Source organism: Pavona decussata, unplaced genomic scaffold (genome assembly GCF_977016875.1).
Source record: "Pavona decussata unplaced genomic scaffold, jaPavDecu1.1 SCAFFOLD_49, whole genome shotgun sequence".
In the NCBI taxonomy this organism is placed as follows: Eukaryota; Metazoa; Cnidaria; class Anthozoa; order Scleractinia; family Agariciidae; genus Pavona; species Pavona decussata.
The window spans coordinates 656457-681173 of NW_028145471.1; the positions used below are offsets into that span (position 1 = coordinate 656457).

General features: G+C 40.5%; 4 protein-coding genes across 6 annotated transcripts; 1 reads left to right on the forward strand and 3 right to left on the reverse strand.

Moving 5' to 3' along the window:
• Window positions 1–299: 299 nt before the first annotated feature.
• Window positions 300–17462, reverse strand: LOC146481491 (uncharacterized). Of its 2 annotated transcripts, XM_085108245.1 has the most exons (4): window positions 17328–17462; window positions 16896–16960; window positions 2945–6032; window positions 303–1412 (listed from the first exon to the last, which is right to left on the reverse strand). In XM_085108245.1, the coding sequence occupies exons 3-4, from the start codon at window positions 5927–5929 to the stop codon at window positions 1407–1409; spliced, it is 2991 nt and encodes a 996-aa protein (XP_084964371.1). In that variant the 5' UTR covers window positions 5930–6032; window positions 16896–16960; window positions 17328–17462; the 3' UTR covers window positions 303–1406. The 2 variants fall into 2 exon arrangements, with proteins under 2 accessions (XP_084964370.1, XP_084964371.1); XM_085108244.1 differs by having other exon boundaries at window positions 300–6032.
• Window positions 7304–8821, forward strand: LOC146481492 (uncharacterized). Its single transcript, XM_085108232.1, has one exon. The coding sequence runs from the start codon at window positions 7475–7477 to the stop codon at window positions 8819–8821; it is 1347 nt and encodes a 448-aa protein (XP_084964358.1). The 5' UTR covers window positions 7304–7474.
• On the reverse strand, window positions 8886–11898 carry LOC146481493 (uncharacterized). Its single transcript, XM_085108231.1, has 4 exons — window positions 11676–11898; window positions 11118–11322; window positions 10511–10563; window positions 8886–10257 (listed from the first exon to the last, which is right to left on the reverse strand). The coding sequence occupies exons 1-4, from the start codon at window positions 11889–11891 to the stop codon at window positions 9319–9321; spliced, it is 1413 nt and encodes a 470-aa protein (XP_084964357.1). The 5' UTR covers window positions 11892–11898; the 3' UTR covers window positions 8886–9318.
• Window positions 12126–15039, reverse strand: LOC146481494 (uncharacterized). 2 transcript variants are annotated; one of them, XM_085108229.1, is made up of 4 exons: window positions 13562–15039; window positions 13256–13303; window positions 12802–13043; window positions 12126–12704 (listed from the first exon to the last, which is right to left on the reverse strand). In XM_085108229.1, the coding sequence occupies exons 1-4, from the start codon at window positions 14730–14732 to the stop codon at window positions 12126–12128; spliced, it is 2040 nt and encodes a 679-aa protein (XP_084964355.1). In that variant the 5' UTR covers window positions 14733–15039. The 2 variants fall into 2 exon arrangements, with proteins under 2 accessions (XP_084964355.1, XP_084964356.1); XM_085108230.1 differs by lacking the exon at window positions 13256–13303 and having other exon boundaries at window positions 12802–12869.
• Window positions 17463–24717: the final 7255 nt, after the last annotated feature.

Genomic DNA, 24717 nt, shown 5'->3' on the forward strand with positions numbered 1-24717 from the left:
ATCTCTTTTAACATCACATTCAAATAACGCGTAAAGGGACTGTTGTGAACGAGGCTAGGTCATCTCTTGAATGTCAATCAGAACGTTACCAGTATACATTTCGTTCACTTCATGGTTAATGGTATTTGCAGTAACATTCTTTAGTCGTTCGTTGGTCTTCAGAATATTATCGTTTAGTTTAGTCGTTAGTCTTACAATATGGGGGTGAATCATCTTGGTTGAACACAAGATAATGAAGAGTCTTCATTATCTTGTGTTCAACCAAGATGACTCACCCCCATATTGTAAGACTAACAACAAAACTGTAAAACGAGGTTAACAAAGGTATTTTATGAGCTTTAATATTTATTATCGTTTTCGTGTTTTTGTTTAATAAATCATTTTATAATTTACTAAAAATGGTTCAAGTTTTTAAAAGTGAAGTATGTGGAGACTGATCGCACCGTGTGTCTATGTCTATTCTTTGAATATGTGGCATACTTCACTTTAATATACTTGAAACTTTTTTAGGAAATGGTATTATGATTTAGTAAACTCACAGACTAACAAAAAACGTATCAGCTTTGAGCTCTCAAAGTGAAAACTTTATCTTTAATGGTTTTGTCTTATTTTTCAACTTTTGACCGTGGTTAAGATATGATGAGTCTCACATGACCAAATTAAACCAATCAGACTACGATAAAATTTTGTGGTGAACTATAACACCTTACAGAAATTGCAAGCTCATAAAGTAATCGTCAATTGCTTGCAAATTGCGCTATTGTGAGCTTAACGAGAATGAAACGTCATCTTAGCATCACCCTCTAAAAGTAAAACGACAGAAACAGAAAAATCCCTCCGACTATATTGGTTTATGTACTATGATTCTGGTAAACCTGTGACCTCTTTTGCCAGAACCGTCATTACAAATTATTACATTACATCGATTGTCCTTCTTTTGAGCATTTCTAATCTTGAAGATAGTTCCAACGCGATTGGTAGACCTGTGGGCTAGGGCATTCACACTTTCCAAGGTGGCTTGTTTTTTTTGTTTGTTTGTTTTTTTATTGTAGCTCCTCACCCTCCGCTTCTCATTCGATTGTTGGTCTTTTAACCTTGCAGTGTACTTTGGATATTTTCTTTGGTTAGGTAAAGTAAACAGCTAATTATGGTAATCTAAAATTTAGGGCAAAAATGTACATCTCCGGTGATACTGCACTGATCTTTGTACGGCGATGAATGTCTCCAATTATATAGGACAAATGTATGACTGTATGAGGGTCACTCAATTACAGCAAAAATAGTATGAGCTGAATTAAAATTAGGCTTTTTGTCAATGTCTCCAAGAGCAAGTGTGTGTACAATCTCTCGGTTACTTTCCTTCCCACAACGTCGGTGCAACCGGCTTCAAACCTGTCCGGATTGTTCTACTTCTGCAAAAAAAAGCTTACTATCAGAATGTTATACAGTTGAACCACTGCTATCAGACACGTCCTATAGACCTCCCCTAAGCGGATACCTATTCCAAGGTTTATTCCAGCTCCCAGCCATATCGAAACAGAACATTTTCAACCTTCCACAAGGAGCTACCTCTCCAAACCGCACACGTAAATGTTATCCCAAGGGCGTCCGCTTAAGAGAGGTTGGGCTGTGTTCATGATCAGAAGACCCATCCTCTTCAAAACTGCATAATCTCTTTAAATGCACCTTAATTCTTTGTCAAGGCGAGAAGAATCTAATTGCAATTATTCTTCCGAGACCTAAAGCCGAAATGTTGAAGACATATATAGAAACAACAAAGAACGTAAAGGATCAGACGTAGCTGAATAAATAACTTTACACGGACACAAAGATTTCATTAAATTTCCACTTTTCTATGTCTTTGTGACCTACTGTCACTTACTTCTACAGAAGCGATAGTGAAAGCTAAACAGCCGAAAACCTAATGACGAATGATACATATATACGTAGCTCTAAGCCTATTTAAACTGTTAAAATTAAGGTAACTAGCCCAAATTTATAGCGATAAGAAAGATCTGTGCACGTGCTCTTTTCCAAGCTACCATACGAAGTAAAATCGCAAATCGTAATAGAGGCAAACATAAAGTCTATTATAATCTTATAGATCGTAGAGCTTAGTGGCTCACCAGCACAGCACTTAGTCTCCGTTTCTGTACCATAAAGCGACTAGGAGCAATATTGGACCCTCCTGGATGGATCACTAACCTCAGTATCCTAGAATGTTGTTGGGCTTCCGCAATGATTCGCTAATGCCGATTTATGTCTCTGGGTGGGGAGAGACATTGACACCGAGGCAACATTATAACGCAAGAGATCAGGACGCGGGTGCATAAAGCATCTTAATACAAGTGGGAGATTTCTGCAACCCGGCCATTCTCCTCCGGTTGACCGAGGGCGGGAAACACAAAGAAAGCGCAGGAGGATCCTTTGGAATGAAGTAACCAACTGCAGAAAATTTCCACTTATCCTAAGATGCTTTATGCGGCTGGACCCAGTCTTTTAACTAAAAATCTTCAGGTTGCTTGTCATTGGACGCTCTAAACATTGCCCAATAGGATATACAGTGTTCTGTAAAACAACGTTGTTTAAAGGGGTTGAACTAAGGCCTCATGCCAGCGTGGTTGCTTCCTAACTTTCTTAACGGATTGCTAGAAAAAAAAAGTACATTCAGACAAATGTTCTTGTGATGTTTTTCATACAAATCCTGGTAGTTTCTTTCCAATAAAAGCAGTTTTTGTGTTGAGTATACACGCAAAGTTGCTGGACGTACGGGACGCGTTATATTACATATAATTATGCTGCTTATAGTGTTTTTTACTTTTGTCAGACTTCAAGTAGTTAGACCCGTTGTTGGACGTGGCATCGAAACGAGAAATGGCGTCTACGTTTCTACGTTTAGCCTCTGTGTGGCACTCATTATGCTGTCTAAAAATATTCAACTTACAGTGTTTTCGGTGCTTGCGCCTCCGTCTACTTTTTCTGCTCGCTCTATCGCTGCGTCCGCTTCTGTTTCTGGCTGTCGACTTGGATCAACATCTGCGCCTGCATCTGCGCGAGCTCCTCTATCTGCTGCTGCCTCATTTTCTTCTCCTTTTTCTCCAAATTCTATCCTGACATCATCACCAATGAGTACAAATGGAGCCCAGTACCTCACGTCAGCAAACTTCTCAGAGTCTCGAAGAGATTTCATCGCTATGTGAAGAGCCACACTTCCGCTTTTTCCATCTACTAGTTGCTGGTAGAAACTTCTCATGAACTCCATGGTGGCCTCATCGTCAATTGCCCAGAATGCTACAAGAATGGAACGTGCACCAGCACCCAGAAAAGACCGTGCAATGCCCACTATTCCCTCAGCTGTAGTGCTCCCTCTACCACTATTAGAGCAACTAAGCACAACAAGCCTTGCTTGTAGCCTAACCGCTTGCACATCGCTCATCGCTAAAAGAAAGTCTTCTTGTTCAGGAATCTTGGATTTGCGAGAGGGATTTGGAGCCAAAATTATTTCTCCGGTTTCCATTAGTCCATGGGCTGCAATGTGCACCAGTGCAACTGAACCGATCTGTTTTAGCACTTCGCTTTTGGTTGCATTCTTCCCAACGAGAGGAGTTGTCTTAAGAAGTTTTCCTATCATTTCCACCTCTTCTCTGGCATATGGCAGCGGCTTAAAAATTTCACAACCTGCTTTCGTGACGATTTCTTTCGTATGGGGATCTCCCACGAGCAACACTCCACTCTTGAGGTGCTGCCCTTCAGGACACCGATTTATCAGTTGTAAACTTGTAAGTGAGGGAATAACACGGACCCTGGTGTATTCGCTAAGGTACTTTGAATCGTGATCTATGAAGGCGGAATAAGGAGCCATGTTTAAGACACCATCGGGGACAATGATTACTTCATCACCTTGAAGCAAGTCTGCAATGGGCCCAATGACAATATCGTACAAAAGCTGCAAAGAACTGTGCTCATCCAATGAGAAAATGACTCTTTCAGCATTTTCTAGTAGACGCTGTGAGGCATCCCAATCTATTTCTTTTTGTCTGAAATGAATCTCTTTCCTTTTGCAGAGTACCCAAAGATTGATTGTGTTACCTTCAAACGCTACGAAAACTGTTTGTGTGGGTATGTCAGTCAGCATGTCAGATGTCATTTCTTCATATTCATTTGGACCAGACGTAGGTACGTCAGTTCCATATCGTGATTTCATAAGATCCACCAAGGCCTCTGCTCGTCCTTGTTTGGCAACTAACAAAGCCTCATTGGTCTTTCGAAGCTTAAGCAAAGTTCTCCACAGACCGGTATATGCATCGTAATAGTTTTTACGAAAGTTTATCTTCCACGAATCTTCAGATTGAAGAAGAGCTTTCAAATTGTTGTAAATTTCAAGACTCGATCTAAAATAACCAACGGCTTCATCTAAAGAACCTGTGGACTCCAAAACACGACCTAGCAAAAAACAAGCACCTCCTTCTCCAGCGCGGTTTCCAATGTCTTTGGCGATGCGTAGTTTTCCTCTATAGTATTCTTTGGCTTTGCTTATGTCTCCGAGGCCATAGAATATCTTGCCAAGATCTCCGTAGGCCTTTCCTTCTCCAACTTTGTCCCCTATTTCTTTGGCTATTCTGAGGAATTTCTCTTGATACTCTTTGGCTTTCTCAAAGTTGGAAAGAGCAAAATAAACTCTGCCAATTTTTCCATAGGCACGTCCCTCTGCTGCATTGTCGCCGACTTCTTGTGCAATACTAAGATCCATCTGGTGGTAGGCCATGGAATTCCGCTCAAAGTCACCAGAATCAAAATAGGCACTGCCAAGATTACGGTATGAAGTCCCCTCTCCACCTCTGTTCCCCAGCTCTTGGGCAATGCGAAGATCACTCTCGAAGTACATCACAGCTTGCTTAAAATCCCCTACCCAACGATACGCCCTGCCAAGATTACAATAAGCAGCTCCTTGTCCGGCTCTGTCACCCACCTCTTTGGCAATACTTAGATGCTTTTCGTGGTACTCGATGGCTTGCTTAAAATCACCGATACTATGATAAGTGTTGCCTAGATTGCCGTATGAACTGCCTTCTCCAGCCCTGTCCCCCAATTCTTTGGAAATAGAAAGGTCGAGGTTATGATACTTAACGGCCTGTTTGAAATCACCCAGACGCTGATACACAATGCCGAGATTGCAGTAAGCAGCCCCCTCTCCAGCTCTATCGCCTTTTACTTCAGAGATCCTTAGATGGTGTTCGTGGCACTCCATCGCTTTCTTAAAGTCACCTAGACCACTATAAGCTCTACCAAGATTGCTATAGGCCTGTCCTTCGCCCAAAGTGTCTCCCAGTTCTCGGGCGATATTGAGATCTAAGTTGTGGTACTCCAAGGCTTTCTTGAAGTCACCAAGACTTTCATAAACATTCCCATGATTGCCGTAAGAGGTTCCTTCTCCATCTCTGTCCCCTAATTCTACGGCAATTTTTAATTCCTTCTCATGACACAAGATTGCTTTTGGAAAATTACCAATACAACGACTTGCTCTGCCAAGATTGCAATATGCAGCGCATTCGCTAGCCCTATCTGCCACTTCCTTGGCAATGGATAGATGTTTCTCGTGATACTCTATGGCTTCCTTAAACATCCCGAGACTTTCATAAGCATTGCCGAGATTGCTATAGGCGACGCCCTCTTCAGCTTGGTCTCCAGTGGCTTTGGCAATGCTGAGATGCTTGTTGTGATACTCTATTGCTTCTTTAAAATTACTAAGACTCTCGAAAGCATCACCCAGCTTGCGACAGGCACGCGCTTCATGAGCTTTGTCGCCTACGTCTCTGGCAATGCTAAGATACTGCATGTAGTGCTCTATGGCCAGTTCAAAATTGCCGAGGTTATCACAGGCATCACCAAGATTCTCACAAGCGCGTTCTTGCTCGACTCTATGACTCATTTCTTTGATATTATTTGTATTATTTTATATTAATCGAATTTAGTTCCAGTCACTTCATATACAAGAATGCGAGGGAAATCTCTGCATCACGTCCACTGATTATCTAAAAGACCAAAACCAAAATGAAATATTCAAAAGTTTAATCGTAGGTATAACTTTTTAATAAGTAATTAAACGATTTTTATTCAATAGAGTAAGAAAATAATACTTATGCGAATTTGGCGTTAGTCTCTTCAACACGAGCTGTCTTCAAATTATTTGAGGCAATTTCATGATTAGGCTTTACTATTTTACCGAATAAGTATGTTCCATTTGTGATCCATTCGTTAAACAAATTTTATCTGTCTTGAAATCTGCACATTAAGTGTAGTTTATGTTTTAAAACTCCTTAAAACTTATAAGAGGCGAGAGGTCAAGTTTGTTAGCACGTATTTTTCGTCATATTCAGCAGAGATTAATAAAGGAGGAGCTCTCCAATAAGCCTTGCGCCCTTTTCTCTTCGTTTTCGCTATTATCAAAATAGATGATTGACTGTTAAGGAAACTCAGTCGGTAATTAACATGGCTAACATACTGAACCAAGACTCTATCCTTTCGTGAGATCACAGTTGAAGAATTAATTTGAAAAATTAGCGTGTTGACAAAAATACCTTCTATTTATAGTCTAGGTTGCTTACAATATATAACAACCGGTGAACTATTACTAATTTTAGATTAAGAAATTGGGAATTTACAGCAACAAGAACATTGACGGTTTGTTCCACCCTACTAAACTGGCAACTGAATGTTAAGCGTGTTATATTTATCGAGGTAACCTAGCTCCTTACCACGGATACGAAAACCTATTGTATTAATGATTGTGGTGTGACCCGATGAAGCCTCCTGGGGTATTATCGAAAACACTCTCTCTACTACAAATGAAAAGTGGGAAGTTATGGAAATAAAGAGAAAACACTGAAGATTAATTAGTCTTTCCCAAGAATGAACCTCCTTTCGTTCAACGAGAACAGGTGGCTAAGTAACACTAGAATTATAATGATTAAGGCAAAAATTATGGATAAAAATTTCCTTTTAATTTGGCTAATGTTTGTGATCCAAACAAAGATGCGGAAACAATTCGATTTTATCAAAACATGTTGACAGCATTACGAGAGATGGAGCTCGATGGCGATGATAATATTGTTATTGGTGGAGATTTTAATAGCCCAATTTCGATATATTAAAATTCAGCCGAAACAATAAACATCACTGCGAGGCTCCGAGAATAAACCCATATAAACTCTACAATTTATTCCCCTGAGCCTCGCAGTGATGTTACTGTTTCAGGCTGAATCTTAATATATCGAAATTGGGCAGGAGCTTATAACCCGGAGCCTCCATCTCCCATACTGACCCTACGACACAGCGTATTTACACCTTGGGTTATTTTTGGAACCACTTTTACTTGGATAATATTTCGCGGTCGGACACACCCCTATCCCGCCCACAGCTTTCAACCAATCAGGTGGTTGTTTTCATTTTACCTTTATTACGCATTCATTAAAAAATGGCGGACCAAAGCGAGTGCTTCTCTGATAGTCAATCTGAAATTTCAAACGTCAGCGATGAACTTTCTTCGCTAGAATCAAGCTATTCAGAAAGCGAAACTGCTGAAACGGACAGTGGAACTAAGAATCCCTCGGCTAAAGGTTCAAACTCTGGTACAAAGAGACCCCAAGCCACGAACACGACCGCACGTGGAAGTCGAAAGAAAAAAGCCAAAACTACCGAAAAAAGTGTTGCAAGGGGAATCAGCTTTGCCGAAATGGATGAATTATCATCTTGGGTTTTCTCCGCCGAAGAGGCTAAGAGAGTAGAAAGCGAATTGCGCCAACGGCTTTTAGAATCAACCAGATTGAAAGCTTTCGAACAGCGCAGAAACTTCGCGTTGCATTTGACAAGCGAAGGGCAGAAGGACAATTTCAGCCTGTTGATCGTCGGCTTTTGCAGGAAATTCGCTACATTATCAAAAGAGTGTTATAGTAGTAATGTACCGAAAGAGAGGAAAGCTGCATTCTCCGTAGCGTGGATGAAAATGTTATCTAATTTCCAGCCGGGAAAGACGTCACAAGAGAGGATTGTTATCGAGCGTTGTTTGCCGGCGTCCAAATCATTCTCCCACGAGGATGTTCATTCAGTCCTCAGTGTTATCCACGAGATGGTGTACACATTAATACACGACCACGTTCGATCACGGAAAGAGCATTCCACTGCTGAGAGCAGTAGTAGTGCGAGACAGCTGAGCAAAGAATCGGACGATACATTGTACCGATATTGTGGAGCAGCGCTTCAAAGAATGTTGAAATTACGCCGAGAATCCCTGGCTGGGAAAAAGAAGCGCATAAAACCGTCTTCTGAAAAAAGACCTATTATGACTAAAGAGCTGGAAATTTTGGAGGGTCTTGTCATGAAAGACAAATCGGGTATTTCCCAGAGTTTAAAAAACCTAGACGCGGGCAAGTTAATATTTCCTAGGGATGAACTTATATTTTTCTTGCGTTCGGTGGACAACGAAGTTCGAGAATTCACCACAGACAGTAATTTGCGGAAATACCCATCAAAGTTTCTGCAAATGTGTCAGAACTGTGTTAAAAACAATGAGCGTTTGGAAACGGATTTTAGAGAACTTGTGGGCTCATTGCTGCCCGAAGTTGAATGTGCAATGGAAGCATCTGTTGTAGACAGACTTTATCGGGTACTAGTTTCGAAGCTAGCAAACACGAGGATAAACGAGTTTCTTAACGCTAAAGTTGAGAGAGATTTGAAAGTACAAGGAAAAGTGGTGGACGCAGACGAAATGCTTAGACCTAAACTAAAATCATACGCGATAGTTTCCAAGCGCAAAAAAAAATGAACAATGGATGACCTTGCTCGCTTCATATTACTAGCAATGGCACGTGAGGTATAATTACGCTTTAATCGAGTTGGCCTTTGGAGGTAAATTAAGCCTGCGTGGGAAAAATGATGTAACAACAACAAACTTTAACTTTATTTTGCCTACGCAGGATTTTGGTCATATCCTGTAATTTCATTCCGGTAAATTCTACATTGCTCAGGGTCATCAGGGCACGTAATTTGTTTAGCAATCAGATAAAACTAGTCGTTGAATAAAATTTTGTTGTATGAATGTATCATCAACAGTTAGCTTGTAATAAATTCCTTTATTTGAACATAGTATGTACAGTAACCCCTTATTTGTATGAAAGGTATTTACATGGCCTAGGTAAAAATTATTTCCTTACATTGTTCATTATAAAATTAATTGTTATTGTTTGTACAAAATTAAGTCACAACATAAACTGTATACTTTCAATATTCCATAGAAGCAGTGATAAAAGGCACACAACAAATTTACATGAATTCAATCCATGTTAATGTGCCTGTGAACTGCTGTACTGAGTGAACATCTTTCAGCATTCTTGTATATTCAAGAATTGCAAATTTAAACGAACTTGCTATTGATATGACTGCCCCACTGTTGGTTCCAATGTCTTGGTGGCTGTCAATAAGTGCACATATACCACTTTGTTTTATGAAAACACCAACAGTTCGATTACATCCTATCATAACACCATACCTATCTTTGGTTAAGGACTGGCTCACATGCTCAATCAATTCACTGAACTGGTCCGCATCAGTAAACCCATATAATGGGGAAATGGACTCAATGCAGCATTCATCACCAGCGGCATTCACTACATCCTCGACATCAAGATACACTGCAGTGTCACCATATAGTTCATCATATAGTGCATTTCCTTCGCATATTGCATTGATAAATGAATTAGTCCAAATTTGAGGCAGCTGTTCCCAAAGAAGAGAAATGTCGAGTTGTTCTTTGAAACAGTATGCCCCAAATTGTATCGCTATTAAAGTGCAAGCATTACTACCTTGCCTCCCTCCTATTGTTGACTGAGAGATCTCCAAGGGGAATTTATACTGGCATAAGTTATTATTTACACGGTTGCCTTTGACCTGGATTAAATGACTATTTACATGAGAATGTTCTCCATCTAAATTCAAAGTTACATCACGGTAGCCTGTCTCAGAGTTTTGGTTGACAACTACCTGCCCTTTCCTGTAAATGAACCTCCCAAGACTAGGCCCATAGTTCAAAGCTGAAAGGTTTCCCCCACTGGTGTGCTTTAGAACACTAAAAACAGATTCTAAAGCACTCCCATTTATTCTCAATGGGCTTATAAAGTACTTCCCATCTGGAGACACATTCGTGAAAAACCATTCACAGAATGCAAGAAAGCCATAGACAACAATTCGCAGGAGGTCCCATGTCTGAAAAAAAGTGGCATGTTGTTAGTGCGTTGAAAGTTACAATACAATTGAGCAGTTCAATTCACATGCAAGTCCTCAAGTGGATGCTCACTGAGCATAACTATACTATAATTTTCAAGACGTGTCTGCTGACAGCAAACAATACATCACAAAGTCTCTTACCAGTAAAACACCTCAAACACATACACATGTGCACATATTATATAAATTATGTTAGCTGGAACAGTGCAAAGAAAGATTAAGTGACACTGACCTGCCAAGCAAGAAATCTCTTCTGCCTTGCCTTCTTTGAGTTATCAGGATACACTGTTGAATAGATATACAAATATAAACTATTTAATACAAGAAAAAAAGTAGAACAAAATTACTGTAAGTACACAATAAGTGTAAGTACACAATAATTCATACCCCAACAATAAATTTTAGGGCAATTATACCAAGAATTTTGCGGCCTGTTGAAACTCCTTTATTACTTACATGAACAATATTTATTTGTACATATACCACAGAAGTAAATAGTACTTTATACACATTCTGATTTATTATGCAATCTCTAGGTATAAATACCCATGACTATTCACCTCCATCTCAGTGAAAAAAGGGTTAATTATTACATCTGATACCAGTCATTGGATAATAAATACTATGATCAGGGTTGTCAGATGTGACTGATAATACAAATGCAAAATTGCCACTGTGTTATCCTGAGCTGTAAACACTCAAGGGAGTTTGGCACATTTGAAAGCACTCATGGCATCTGTAACCCTACTAGTGGTAGAAACGTTTGAATTTGTCCATGCAACCCCATTATCACAGCACAACAAGCAACCATTCTGTAAATTATAAATAAACATAAATACCTGTCTCAGAGTGGGTATTGTGCCATCCTTCAAAGAACTCCATGCCTTTTCTAATATTAGCCAGGACAGGGCTCTGAAGACTGTTTATCCTCCGCCGACTCAACAATCCTTCTTCAAAAATGAGGTTGCAGGCATCTAAATATCTTGCTACTTGTTGTGGTGATGGGCCTGTGAGATCCTTGATGGCTGCTATCATAAATCGTTGCTGAAATTATTAAAGGAAGCATTTACCGGTAAGCATAAAATGAACTAATTTTAAACCTGTCCAGTGTATTTTCATGTCTACCTGTTTCTTGATCAGTGCACAGAAGTATAAATCTTTTACTATTAAATGGGAGCCGCATGTGATTTTAACCTGATTTTTAGACTGCTAGGGAGGGCCTAACTGTACCCTAAACAAGACTAGACTGCATGCAAGGCAGCACAATGTCATATGATATAACTATAAGCTATGTGGTCATATATTCAAGTCCTTAATTTTTGACAGCTAAACTTTAATTCCAAGCATTATTTTTGAAACTGCTTGGGTTCGATTTCATGCACGCCAATATCATGTACCTGCATAATCTTGGCTGGTCTCACATTCAGACGAGTCCAGTTGTCTCTGTACACAAAGGCATATTTCAGTCCAGGCACTTTGCGGCTTCTCCCAGTTTCAGCTCTAGTCATTTCTTCTCTGAAAACCTTTTCAATGGTTTCCCATCCAAATGTTGACCCCGCACGAGTGAATGATTTGGAACCATTAAGCCTGGAGCTGTATAATGCTGCTATCATGTTCTTTAGCTAAAAGAACAAAAAAAATTATGATAATATATCATCATTATATTATTATTTTGTGCATACTCATGCCGAAACATGTTCATTCGGTTCCCACTATATTTCTACCTGTCAGTGTCTGTGATGGTCGAATCATATTTACAACACTAACAAGTCTAGATTACAAATCATAATGTACAATGTAAATTTTCATCATTGCAAAGATCAACAAGAAGTGCAGGTAATGGACTGTCAAGTAGTTTCAAAACTGTAAGCTGTTGGATCTGAACAAAAAAAAAATCCAATTGAAACTTTATTAAATTGGAACACCTTTTTGTTCATCTTAAGAATTACAACCTGATGACTTGGGCATATCATGACAAATATGGGCCTGCCATAGGGATCCTCTGGATTAGGAAAAGAAATATCCAAGAAAAACTTATCACGCAAGTTGTCAGCTGCCTCATTTACTGGAAGTTCTTTTCTTTCATAACCAGTAAGGATCTTCAATACTGTGAGGTTAGAAGAAGCTCCATCACACAGGATGATTGCCACTTTGAAGCCATATGATGTGAATGCTTTCAAGCACAGCATGACAAATTCTTGGAGAGTATTAGATGTGATGGAAGCCTCAATGGGAAAATATGGTCCCACTAGATCATATCCAGAGGTGAGATCTCTCCATAAGAACTGTATGATGTAGCTGGCCTTCTTGGCACCACCTTCCACTGTGGAGGTGTAAACATCATGCAGCACTTTTAGCTCATCCTCCGGTATGGTGAAGCCTGTTATTCCTCCACCCTTCAAGTTCCAGGCAACCTTCATTTGGACCTGAAATTAAATACCAAAGGTACATCAGGAACCAGATCTACATCCACAATCTGGATGTGTCTTGGTATCACAATTCAACCATATGTACTCTATATACCTTAACTTCATCCCACATCATTACTCCAATTCCAAGTGGTCTAGGATGATGGTCATTCTCTCGCTGCTCTTGGTAACTTTGAAATTTACAACTCTGTGCCTTAAGGTACTCCTCATCGATACCAGCATTTTCGGCGCCATCTTTCAAAACTTTCCTAAGGACTTTAGAGCAAGGAAGCTGAAGGATTTTGAGACCATGAAGTGCGTCAAATGCAGAGGGGCTTCTGGTGAAAACTGCAAGAGCTAAGAAGCAATCATAAAACCATGCAATAACAATATAAAGGTAGTCATAAATATTAGCAGCAAAACATCAGAGAAGCTGCATGTATGACCAAGGCTTCCACTGTGCATGGCAAATTGAGGATGTAATTAAGGATGAATTACATAATCAAACAATGTTGTTTCAAAGCAAAATTGATGCAGATTTCTAAATCAAAGCCATTCTTAGAGCTTACCAACTCGTATGGTAGCCAGGGACCACCTGTTTCCTCTTTTACCAGTTACTAAAAAGCAAATGAAAAAGCAATAAGCCAAACACATGCACCTGACCTGACCTATTTCTGTTACATTGTTAATGATCATAATCTACCTTTTCCTTAGTGGAGATTTATACTATTTACTATTTAAAGTATTGAGACCAATGATTTGCTCTCAATTCTATGTGCGATAGCTGATTTGGGATGTGCCCTTGTCATTTATCACATAGTAGGAACTAATCTCAGCTCATAATCTAATTATTAATGAGAGATACAACAACTTACCATTTCTTTGCTGATCTTTAAAGAAACTTACACGGTCCTTTTTCCACACTTCTTCCAAGATAACACCAGAGGAATTTCCTTTGTTGTCCTTTAATGCATTTCCTTCCATCACTATCTTTTTCAATTCGTCTTTCCCATCTTCTGAATCTTCGATGGCTTCTACAAGTTGACAAAGCTCAATGGATTGGTTCTCTGGAAGCTCAATTTTGGTCTTCTTGTAGAACCGGTCAACTCTCCTTTTAAGGCGCAGTCGGTCATTCTTCAGATGGGAGTAGCGCTTCTGTTTGCTGTTCGGAGAGAGGTATTTGATGGGATAGTTGCTCGAAGGGCTTTGACGTTTACATTTAGTTGGTGTATCGACATTGTTTTTTTCAGTAATTCGCCGTTGAACATAGCTATGTGCTCTGAGACATTCTCCACAAACATGAAACCTTCTTGCATCAGACTCATCCTTACGTGCTTGGGAGCTTGGAACATGCCAAACTTTACAAGAAACCGCCTGCACAATCTTAACAGGGTCTGCTAGTACTCTCACATTTTTAGGAATATAACCCAGTTTACCTTCAACATCTTCTAGACCAATTAGACCAGGACACAACGCGTGGTACTGGGTAAACCAACTAGAGACTAGAGAAAGCACTTCTTCACAACTGAAAGGCGAAAGTTTCCCTTTTGACACATCCTGAAATTCATAGATAGGACACTGCAAACGCCAAGAACCATCGGGGAAAATGACAAGTCTTACCGGCTGGAAAGGTCCCGTTTCACTGCTGTACGTATGATCCTTAGATGGGTAAACTACTAACGCTGATGAACCAGGGATGTCATTATTTTCTTCATGAAGAAATGGCGAGTAACGATCGGTCAAGGAAATCACTTCGCAAATAAATCCAGATGTTTTCAAATTCCCACACCACTCGTCGAGTTGCCTTCGTTCTCTGCTCGATGAATCACCAGATTCCTTTTCGGTACTGAGTTTTCCCTGGATTTTCTGTCTCAAGAGGCTCTTTATTGAGAGAGGACGTCCTTCAGAAGTCGAAGGCGAGCTCGAAGTAGAGGCCGGAACATTGCCATCGTTGGAAGGCGTACAAGATCCAGAATCGTCGCTCTTTTTCGCAAACTTTTCCTGCGTCTGATCTCCTGAAAAAACTGTTTTGCCAAAACGCTTCATTTATAAGTTGAAAGACGCTACCAGCAGCGGAAGCCAAGATGAAAATCAACTTCTGCACAAGCTTTTTGCTAACATTCACGGACACGCTGGAGCGCACACAACGGTGTGTTTAGTATTCCTCAATTCAATTCTATTATTCATATAGTCGATACGAACGTGTAAAAATGTAAAAGAACCAACAGGAAATGAACGAAAAACCTGTATCCCCTCAAAGACAAGACGCCTCCACAAGCCCAAATGTCTTCACGCGGACACAAACTTCCCGGCCATTTCCCATCGCTCTTGTACATGAAGATCACAAAACACCGCATTGTATCATGGGTAGTTTATTAGGAAAAGGGGGGAATCGACGAGAGCAAAATAAAGGACTTGGAACGGTGGAGTTGCGCTACCACCTCCTTGCAAAACTATTGCCTTCTGTCCACCATTTTTTTTTCAATGTTCAAATGCGGACGCAAAAGGTATCATGTAACAAATTTCGCGGGAAATGCTCAATCCTAAAAATAGCCCAAGGTGTAAATACGCTGTTGCCCCTGTATAGGGTAGATGGAGGCTCCGGGTGATAAGCTCCTGAATTGGGCTATTGTCCTTTAAATCACCAACTATGGACAAATGAGGCAGAATACTAATTCCACGAGGCACGACAGCACCCGCTTACCACCGATTTTCATTGATACGCGACCCTCCCGCGAGCATTTGGCAATTCGCTTCCATCAATCATGCGCTCCTTATGTGGTGTTATAGGAATGCCGCTCTTGTTTTCAAAAATATGGCATGCAGCGACTGTGTAGCACGGTTCCTATAACACCGCATAAGGAGCGCATGATTGACGGAAGCGAATCGCCAAATGCTCGCGGGAGTTTTTATTCGAGGGTCGCATATCAATGAAATCGGTGGTAACTCAATTGAAAATATTCAGTATAGTTGGAATACTCGTAGCTATACTTGGAGCAAAAACTCTCCCTTCATTTTCTGCAGACTCGATTATTGGCTTATTTAATGATTTAGGTACACATGCTGATATTTTGGCTGCGATAAAAACCGACCACACTTCTATAATACAAGAACTAGTAGAAATTCAGGAAATTGAGGAGAGCTGCAGAGGACCTGGTTTTTGGAAATTAAACACCTTTTTACTTGCTGGAGCAGATTACACAGAAATGATAAGCAATGTATTGCGTAATTGGTTGGAAGATGCTAAAATTTGTCAGATAATCGGGCCAAATGGGACTGGCTCAAATTTAAGATTAAAACAAGTTTAATTGAATTTTCAAAAAAAAATTGTTAAAAGATAGAGAGAGATAAATAGAGGAAGAACTTAATTCAAAGTATCAAGATTCTTTAATTAGATTTCATGAAAACCCGTGTGAATCAACAAGGCAGTGACTTGAAGCATTAAATTATAAGAAAGTAGAAGGTATTATCTGTAGATCGATTTCTTCTGACCATTTTGAAATAATGAAAGCTGAAGAAAACGTCTGCAGCAAGTTCTATTGTAAAAAAAGAGTGGACTTGAACAGCGACTAGAAGCTATTTCCTTTTATGAAAATCAAAATCATGATATATTAAGACCCTCTGAGGAATTAAGTGCATCTTTTGAGGGCTAAATAACGTTTTCCGGTTAGTCCTGTGCAGAAGTAGTTTGGGTCATGCGTCAGCTGAACGTAACCTCATTCATTGTCTTCATACTACAAAGGAGTGCATTCAAGTTAAAGTTTTATATGCCAAGTTAGTGCCACAAGTTGTGTATTGTGATTCCATGGTCTGAAAGGGTTCAAGCAACTGTGACCTATTGACGTTTCCATTTATAGCCCCAGGTTAAACTAAACAGGTTGAATTTATAATGAATAGAACCGAGTATACGGGTTATTCGTAAAGTCAGAAAACCACACGTTCAATGATAGAGGCCATGACGCCTTCACTGTCCTATTAATTAATGTTTAAAGCATGGCTCATCACGGCAATAACCAAGCTTAAAACAGTACCCAAGGATTGTTTAAGGCTGTCAATTCTGCTTGAGAAATTCGAGGAGTTTTTGATGTATCGCTTTTCTTATTCTGCATTGTTTGGGCAGCTCAGTAGCTCAGCCAACTTACTACGTCAGACTGTGTCTTTGAGACCAATCTACATTTTAGTTAATCCAATTTTTAAATAAATTCCTACCGTTGCCGTGTATTCTCGAAAACAAGGCTCTTGGACTTCTGACGGTAAGAATTCAGACACCAAACCTGTAACAGAATGCCAGTAAGTTAAATTCAGTATAAAAAAAAATACGATATACAAAGACGCTCAGTGAGTTGTTTACTTCACCGCCACGCATCACAGACTCTGAGGTATGGAAGCAAAAACTTAAGCGCGTCCATTTTTATAGCAAAACCGAGATGCTTACAGATAACTATGATGCCGATGGGTCCAAAACAATAAGACGAGAATCGGCCAATGAGGAGGGAAGACAAGCAACAATTACTGATAGGAATATTGTATCAACTTTACACAGTTTAGCCAATGTTCATTTATATAATAAGCGACTAGCAATTAATGACTCACTGAGTATTACGATCAATCCTATTTAACTATTTCAGAAGTACAACTCACCACTGACTCTACAAATGAACATTCGACTTCGCATATTTGGGAAAAAGAAATGAAACACAACGCCGTGTTATCTGGAAAAGAATAAGAGCAGTGATGATGTCGCACTGCACCGACTTCAATTCCGAGTGATGTTGCTCAATATCAACTGTCACGTGAGTATATAATTACTTATATCGGACTGTCAGTCGGGTGCAAGCAGGAAATCATGCCGGCAAATGGTAAATTATTAAAAGCAGGACTGGATTGGATTTGTAAAACATGGACTGGGTTTTATAAAAGAGGATTTATAGATCCCAGACTGGGTTGATAAAATAAGATTTGTAAAACACGGATTTGACATCATTCTTTATGCTAAAGATACAGTGAAACCTCTATTAAGAGGACACCTTCGGGACCTTCCCAAGAGTCCGCTTAATAGAGGGTGTCCGCTTAATAGAGGCTTGTAAAAAATTGCGCAATGTTTGTTAACAATTAACATTCAACGGCTACTCTATACTGTGATAAAGTTCCATTTCCTTAAGGAAGCTATCCAGAGTTCAAGTTCAATACCTTTCATTACCAATTTTAATTAGTGTTTTAAATGCAAAAACATAACAGCAAAACAGAAACGGTAATACGCGCGGTACATGGATTCTTTCAGTGTTTGTACAAATTACAGTGAAACCTCTATTAAGCGGACACCTACGGGACCTTCCCAAGAGTCCGCTTAATAGAGGGTATCCGCTTAATAGAGGTTTGTAAAAAATTGCGCAATGTTTGTTAACAATTAACATTCAACGGCTACTCTGTACTGTGATAAAGTTCCATTTCCTTAAGGAAGCTATCCAGAGTTCAAGTTCAATACCTTTCATTACCAATTTTAATTAGTGTTTTAAATGCAAAAACATAACAGCAAAACAGAAACGATAATACGCGCGGTACATGGATTCTTTCAGTGTTTGTACAAATTAGTTATTTCTTAAAGTAATCATAAATTGAAAATTGTTTCTGGTTTCGAATAACTATTTCCTGAAGCAGATCTGTTGATTTAGACAGGACCAGCGAAAGTTTCTCATTCCCTTTATATCTTGCATATTCGAGAAGCTTTTCGGCCATTTGTAGCGCTTCCCGGTCGGATTTGATTTCCGGTGCCTTCTCTTCCCCGTCATTCACACATTGCGCTTTCGCACCAACTTCTTCTTGTATTTCTGGGTCTTGATCATTTTGAACCAAAACGTCCTCCCTCACTTTTGCTCTCCATTCTGGGTCAGAGGGGTCCACGAGGCCGGAGCAAACTTCAAGGTCGTCGTCACAACAAACAAATTCTTGCGCTGGACAAGAAGCATTGAGAGAATTCACCAGAAATTGCAAGCTTGACAGTTCCTCACCTTCAAAAGGGTCATCCTCATCCTCCTCCACTTCCGCCTCGGGATATAGGCCAGTACGCTTGAAACATTTAATGACCGTATCACTGGAAACTTCGTCCCATGCCTGTTTTCCCCATTCAATGGATATTAGGAGATCAACGGATTTGACAATCTCACTTGCATTACTGGATACATTGACTTTGCTGCAAACATGACGTAAAAGGCGCTTCTTGTATTTACATTTCCAGTTTGCGATGATTCCACTGTCAAGTGGCTGCGTCTTTGACGTGGTATTTTTGGGCAAAAACTTTAAGGTGATGTTCGAAAATTTCCCCTCGAGATTTGTGAAGTGGCAGGGCGCGTTATCCAAAAAGAGCAAAATGTTCCTTTGCCTTTGCTGTAAGCGTTGGTTTAGTGAGCTAAGAATGTTATCCATGATATCGTTAGTCATCCACGCCTTCTTGTTGCTAAAATAGTAGCATCCATATGACCGTTTCCTGTCTTTCAGACGTTTGAAACAACGAGGCTGAACAGCATGGCCAATAATTACGGGATCTTCTTTTCCACCTGCAGCATTCACAAAAAATGCCCAAGTGTTTCTTTGCTTAGACTGCTTGCCGCCACTGCATCTTTTCCCTTTTTCACCGAGGCTAACGTCTGGAAGACTCTTCCAGAAGCACCCAGTCTCGTCCATGTTCCAGACGTTCTCTGGCTTCCATCCCTTAATCAGTTCTTTGGATCGTTCTTTCCAGCTCTCTAGTGTTTGCGGACTGACATCTGCTTCCTCTCCGGCAACGGCCATTGTAGAAATGTTGTGCGCATTTTTGAAACGTTGTAACCATCCATTGGAAGCAACAAAACCATCAACATGTAGCTTTTCAGCTATTACTAAGGCTTCCTCTTGGAGCATTGTCCCGGAGACTGGAATATTGGAGGACCTGCAAAGACAATACCACTCCGGTCCCAAACCGCCTCGTTGACGTCTGCGTACTTTCCAGATCTTTGCCGTTTTAACCCCTTTCTTTGGTTGTTTTCATATGCCTCTAGAATTTCCTGTTTCTTCTTTATGATGCTTTGTATTTGGGTTTTGCCAACACTAAACGTTTTAGCGAGCTTTCGGTAGCCCAATGTCGGATTGTCCTTTGCAAACTGTATTATTTCATGTCGCCTTTCCAATGTCAGGCAGGCTCTGTTGCAGCTGGAGTTACAGCTTTTCTTCTTTGACGGCTTCACAAAAGAGGAGTTTGATGATGATGATGATGATGCTGGTGATGATGAAGTGGACTGAATGGATTCAGTTGCGATTTCGGAAGATTCTCTTGAGCAAGCAGAGCACGGGACACAGAATGCTACGAAATGTCCTGCTTTCCATCCTGGCTCATCCTCCGATGCAGCTACATGGCAACTACTGCTGCGATTACACACAGGCTTAGCACATTTGAGACATCGATATGTCGTGTTCTCTTTACAGTTCCAACAAGCTAACTGAGACATCATCGAACATCAGAAAACAGCACAGTCCGAGAAGTTTGATACTGTAAACATATGAGTCAAGGGCATGTAATACAGTAAGAAGTTTACATCATGATCATGTTGACCTTTGCCCCAGCAAAACATACCAGCCCGAGTGATTGTTTGCTAAAATAGCAGTTAATGAAGTTGGCAAAAAGTGGACTCTACGTAGTTGGTTCACTTCAACTTTGCGAGATGGAGACAAGTAAGGATGTTCTACGAGTTAAATCGTTCGTGAGAGGGTATCACGAGTACAAAGAAATATGGGAACCTAACATTGGTCAAGAAGCGATGTTAATGCGAGAACCTTAAAACAAATGGGACTCTAATGCAGTCGCAGTGGTAGGTGGTGTTGCAAGTGACACCATGGCGAGGAAGCAAGAATTCTCGAATACGGAACCACTCAAACACCCCAACGAGTTTGAACCCGGACGCGAAGAAGTGGTTGGCCATCTTCCTAAGCTAATGGCACTACACGTGACAAAGTTTTTGAAGAGACCGGCAAATTCTGGCAAGGTAACAGTTACGGGGAAAAGAGTAAACCGAGGTGCCGGATATGGCTTAGAGCTTCCCTGCGAATACCTCTTTTACGGTGATAAGTTCTCATGTGAGTGGCTGAAGAAAAAAATTGCCAGGGAAGGATTTGATTGTGAATAGCTGTGCTGTGCTTTGTGCAAGACTCTTGAGTGAACTTTGATCGCGGATGATAATAATCCGGCCGGATATCGGTCTAATCGACAGTTTATTGACAGCTTTATTAACCGACTACTGTACTTTCAAGGACGTAATCCAATACTTTATATTGTCAATTCAGTTCGGTGTCCGCTTAATAGAGGTTTTTAACAAGAGCAATTAGCCAAATACAATTTATTTTAGTGTCCGCGTCCGCTTAATAGAGGTGTCCGCCGAATAGGGGTTCGTTATAAAGGGAAATATAAGACGTTAATTTCGGGACCCGGCTTAGTGTCCGCTTAATAGAGGGTGTCCGCTTAATTGGGGGTCCGCTTAATAGAGGTTTCACTGTATTCATGAAAATGATAAGAGAATCGAGAAGCTGCTAGAAGGATTCCAACAAAGAGCGAGTTTTAACCGGCTGAATCTTAAAAAGTGCAAGTTAGAGTTCATGGGTACTTACTATCTGCACATGGTATTGGCCCAAGAGAATCCAAAGTAGTTGAAGCGGTAGTTCATGAGGAAGAACGGCCAAAACCGCATTGGAAGTGGCACGTTGTATGGGTCTTGTGAAATTTAGTGCAAAGTTCATCCCGATCTAGAAGCACTGGCCGTGATTTGGGCTTGCGAAAGATTTCATTCCTGTCTCTACAGGAAACATTTGAGCTGGAAAACGACCATAAACCGCTAAAGATGGTCTATTCCATGCCAGTAGCCAGACTTTCAGAAGAGGCGAGCAAAGTATTGCGAGGCTCTTGGGGAAGGGGGAGGGGGGGGGGGGGGTGGGGCTGAGCATGCTTCCCTGGAAATTTTCGAAATTTTGAAGCTTCGAAATGCTATTTTTATCTGTTCTCTATGGATATTCCTTTAAAAAGTGAAATGGTAACCTTTTTGTCGTTGACAAGTTGACATTATTTATACCTGCTCCTTGGTCGTGTGATACTTGTACTGGTAAGTATCACTGTTCCTAATTCCTCCCTCGGTTGCTGTGACCCAGGGGAGTGGTGGAGGAGCATTCAAATATGGCCTACACGACTCCCACTCCTTTCATAATAAAATAATGACCTTCAGTTCGGACAGAGGGCTCCATTCAGACATTATCAAATCCTCCAATTCATGGAGTGCTTTCCTGATTTGCCAGAACTGGCCGGCCAGACTGGAGAGTGTTAATCGAATGCGTCATTTTGAAGGGATATTGCTGCAAAATCTTGAAGAGCAATCACTCCGAAAATGGTACGTACTATTTTGAAAAAATTCGAAGGACTAGGATAAAATGTGTCCTTCAAATCGGTACATTCCGTTTATGAACTGACCGGTCTGGCCGGCTAGTTCTGACAAACGGAAAGTGCCCACCGTATGTCCGCTCTGAAGTATGTCTAAAACGAGGAAGGGGAACGGGGAACGGGGAACGGGGAACAGGGAACGGAGAATCTCTAAAAGGGGAAATCTCTTAAAGGGCCCTAAAATGGGGAATATCTAAAAGGGGGAATCTCTTAAATGGGGAATCTCTAAAAGGAGGAATCTTTTAAAAGTGGGAATATCAAATGGGAGGGGGAGGAATCTCAGAAGTGAGGAACCCCTAAAGGCCGGAATCTCTAAAAGGGGAATCTCTAAAATCCCAGTGACTGATTTATTGGGAAAAAAGGCAAATAAATATCAAATGTCCAATATCTGACAACAGTATGTGCCTTAACTCTAAGCCCTAAAGCGTCACATTTTCTGAGTACTGGTTTCCTGGTGTCCAAGAAAACTCCGAAAGAGTTCCATTAGGCACTTCAACACAGCAGAGCAAAATTATTAAATCTGACAACATGATTCTAAGCCATAAAGCTTTACATTTTCAGAACTATAGTTTCATGGAGTCCATTGAAACTCCGAAAGGAGTCCAGTAGGCACTCCAACACAGCCGAGAACAAAATAGGGTGGGGTGGACCGGAGCATTTGAAAATGTGGTGGATAAAAAACACGGAAACGGAATGGAAACGTTTGGCGCTAGGAAAAGGATTTTAAGAAAAGAAAATTGGAGGGATGTAGCTGTGCCAGAAAGCGTCCAGTCGTGTTTTGAGCTTTCCATACATTTCCCTGTATTTTTTTCCAACGAACTATTTTTAGTAGCAGTTCACGGCTGGTTCGCTATACAGACAAATGTATAGAAAAGTTAAAACGCAACTGGATGCTTTCTAGCACAGCTACATTCCTCAGTTAATTTCTGTAAAATGCTTTGCATAGTGCCTAAAGGTTCCAATTCATGAATTTTTCAGAAGCGATGTTTTATGAAAATTATTTGACATCGGATATTACAACACTGTTATTTCAAGACGTGTTTGCCCGCTTGTCAAAATGGCGTCGAAAACCGTGATAAGGCCTATGGCACTTTCATCTTTATCGTTTTGCAGTAAGATGCTGTAGAAAACCCTGGAGTCGATTTCTCTCGCTGTATGTGGCCCCTTGGTATCGCTTGGCATATTTTTTTAAAACACCCGTCAAAGATATTGGGGCAAACGAAGACAACAATTCATTTTTATGTTATATATCTAGTGATTATGACAACAACTGTCAATATAATAATTGGTTGTTGGGAAATCCTGTAATTGTGAAAGGTCTCTCAGCGAAACTCCACGTATGAATAGTCTAAAGATTTATCCATTTTGTTGATAATGATTTAGAAAACTCGCAGAACGAGAGACGAAGCTCCTCTGGTGCGTGACACTTGTGACAAAGGTAATTTTAATGGCTTTCTTTTTTAAAGGGATGCTCGTTTTTAGAAAGTCCCCTTTTAGACATTCCCTGTTCCCCGTTCCTCGTTTCAGACATAGCTCTCAAGAAGTTAATAGGAGAGAAGAAGCGACCAACATGGAATAGAAGTCGCACAGGCTTTTCACCTTCACACGGTAAAACGAGAACTTATGGCTGTTGCTTGAGGTACATGACGAAGGAAATTAGGAATTTAAGAGGACCAGGTTAGGATGCCTGTGAACTCATCATTCAAAACTTGTTTTCAAAAGTTCCCTCATTCCGGCCACATTTGAAGAATTTTTGTTGCCACTCAAATTTCATTTTAAATAAGTTGTCCCATGAAATCATTTGAATTTTCCACTAAATTCTAGGAACGCAATCGCAAATACCATTTGGGAATTATTACTTAGCTAACAGTTTTTGTTTTTTAATTTGGGGATAAAACGTAGACGAGGCAAGTGCCTCGTCTTGCCTCATGCTAGCTATGGCCTGTGTTCAAGTAAGTCGCAACCGTCAACAAGAATCGAAAGGTGGGGTTTTACCTTCCAACCCTTTGAGTATACTGTCAAGCATCACCCAGGCCCACAGAATGGAGCTAACTCTATGACACGTCTAACTCACGAGGTCGGCGACTGAATACAAGAATGTATGTTGTAGAAGATGCTGCCCCCACAGTCATTCCAATCCGAGAAACTCAATGGAGAAGCATCGGCTGAAGATGAGGAAATTTCTATGTCACAGAACTGTGCTCATCACACCATTGACTGGACTGCTGTGAACCGGTCTACGAAGCCGTAAGAAATTAGTAACAGTGCTAGGAAAACTGGTATTGAGAGGAAGTAGATTAGTGATTGAACCGAGAAAATTGCTCAAGCAAGTTTTGGGTCTTGCACGAAAATGCCATCAAGGCATAGTTAAAACTAAACAACAACTGCGCACTGAGGTGTGGTGGCCAGGGGTAGACCAGTAAGCCGAACAGCGATGCAAGACTTCAAATGGGTGCTAGTTCATAGGGTTATCTGAGACGGCAAGAGATTGTGGTATCTCAGTGTGATGTATATTTTGCACATGCAAAATGGGTTATGGGAATGAATGTTGTAAAAACCTTGAATGAAATGCGAGCT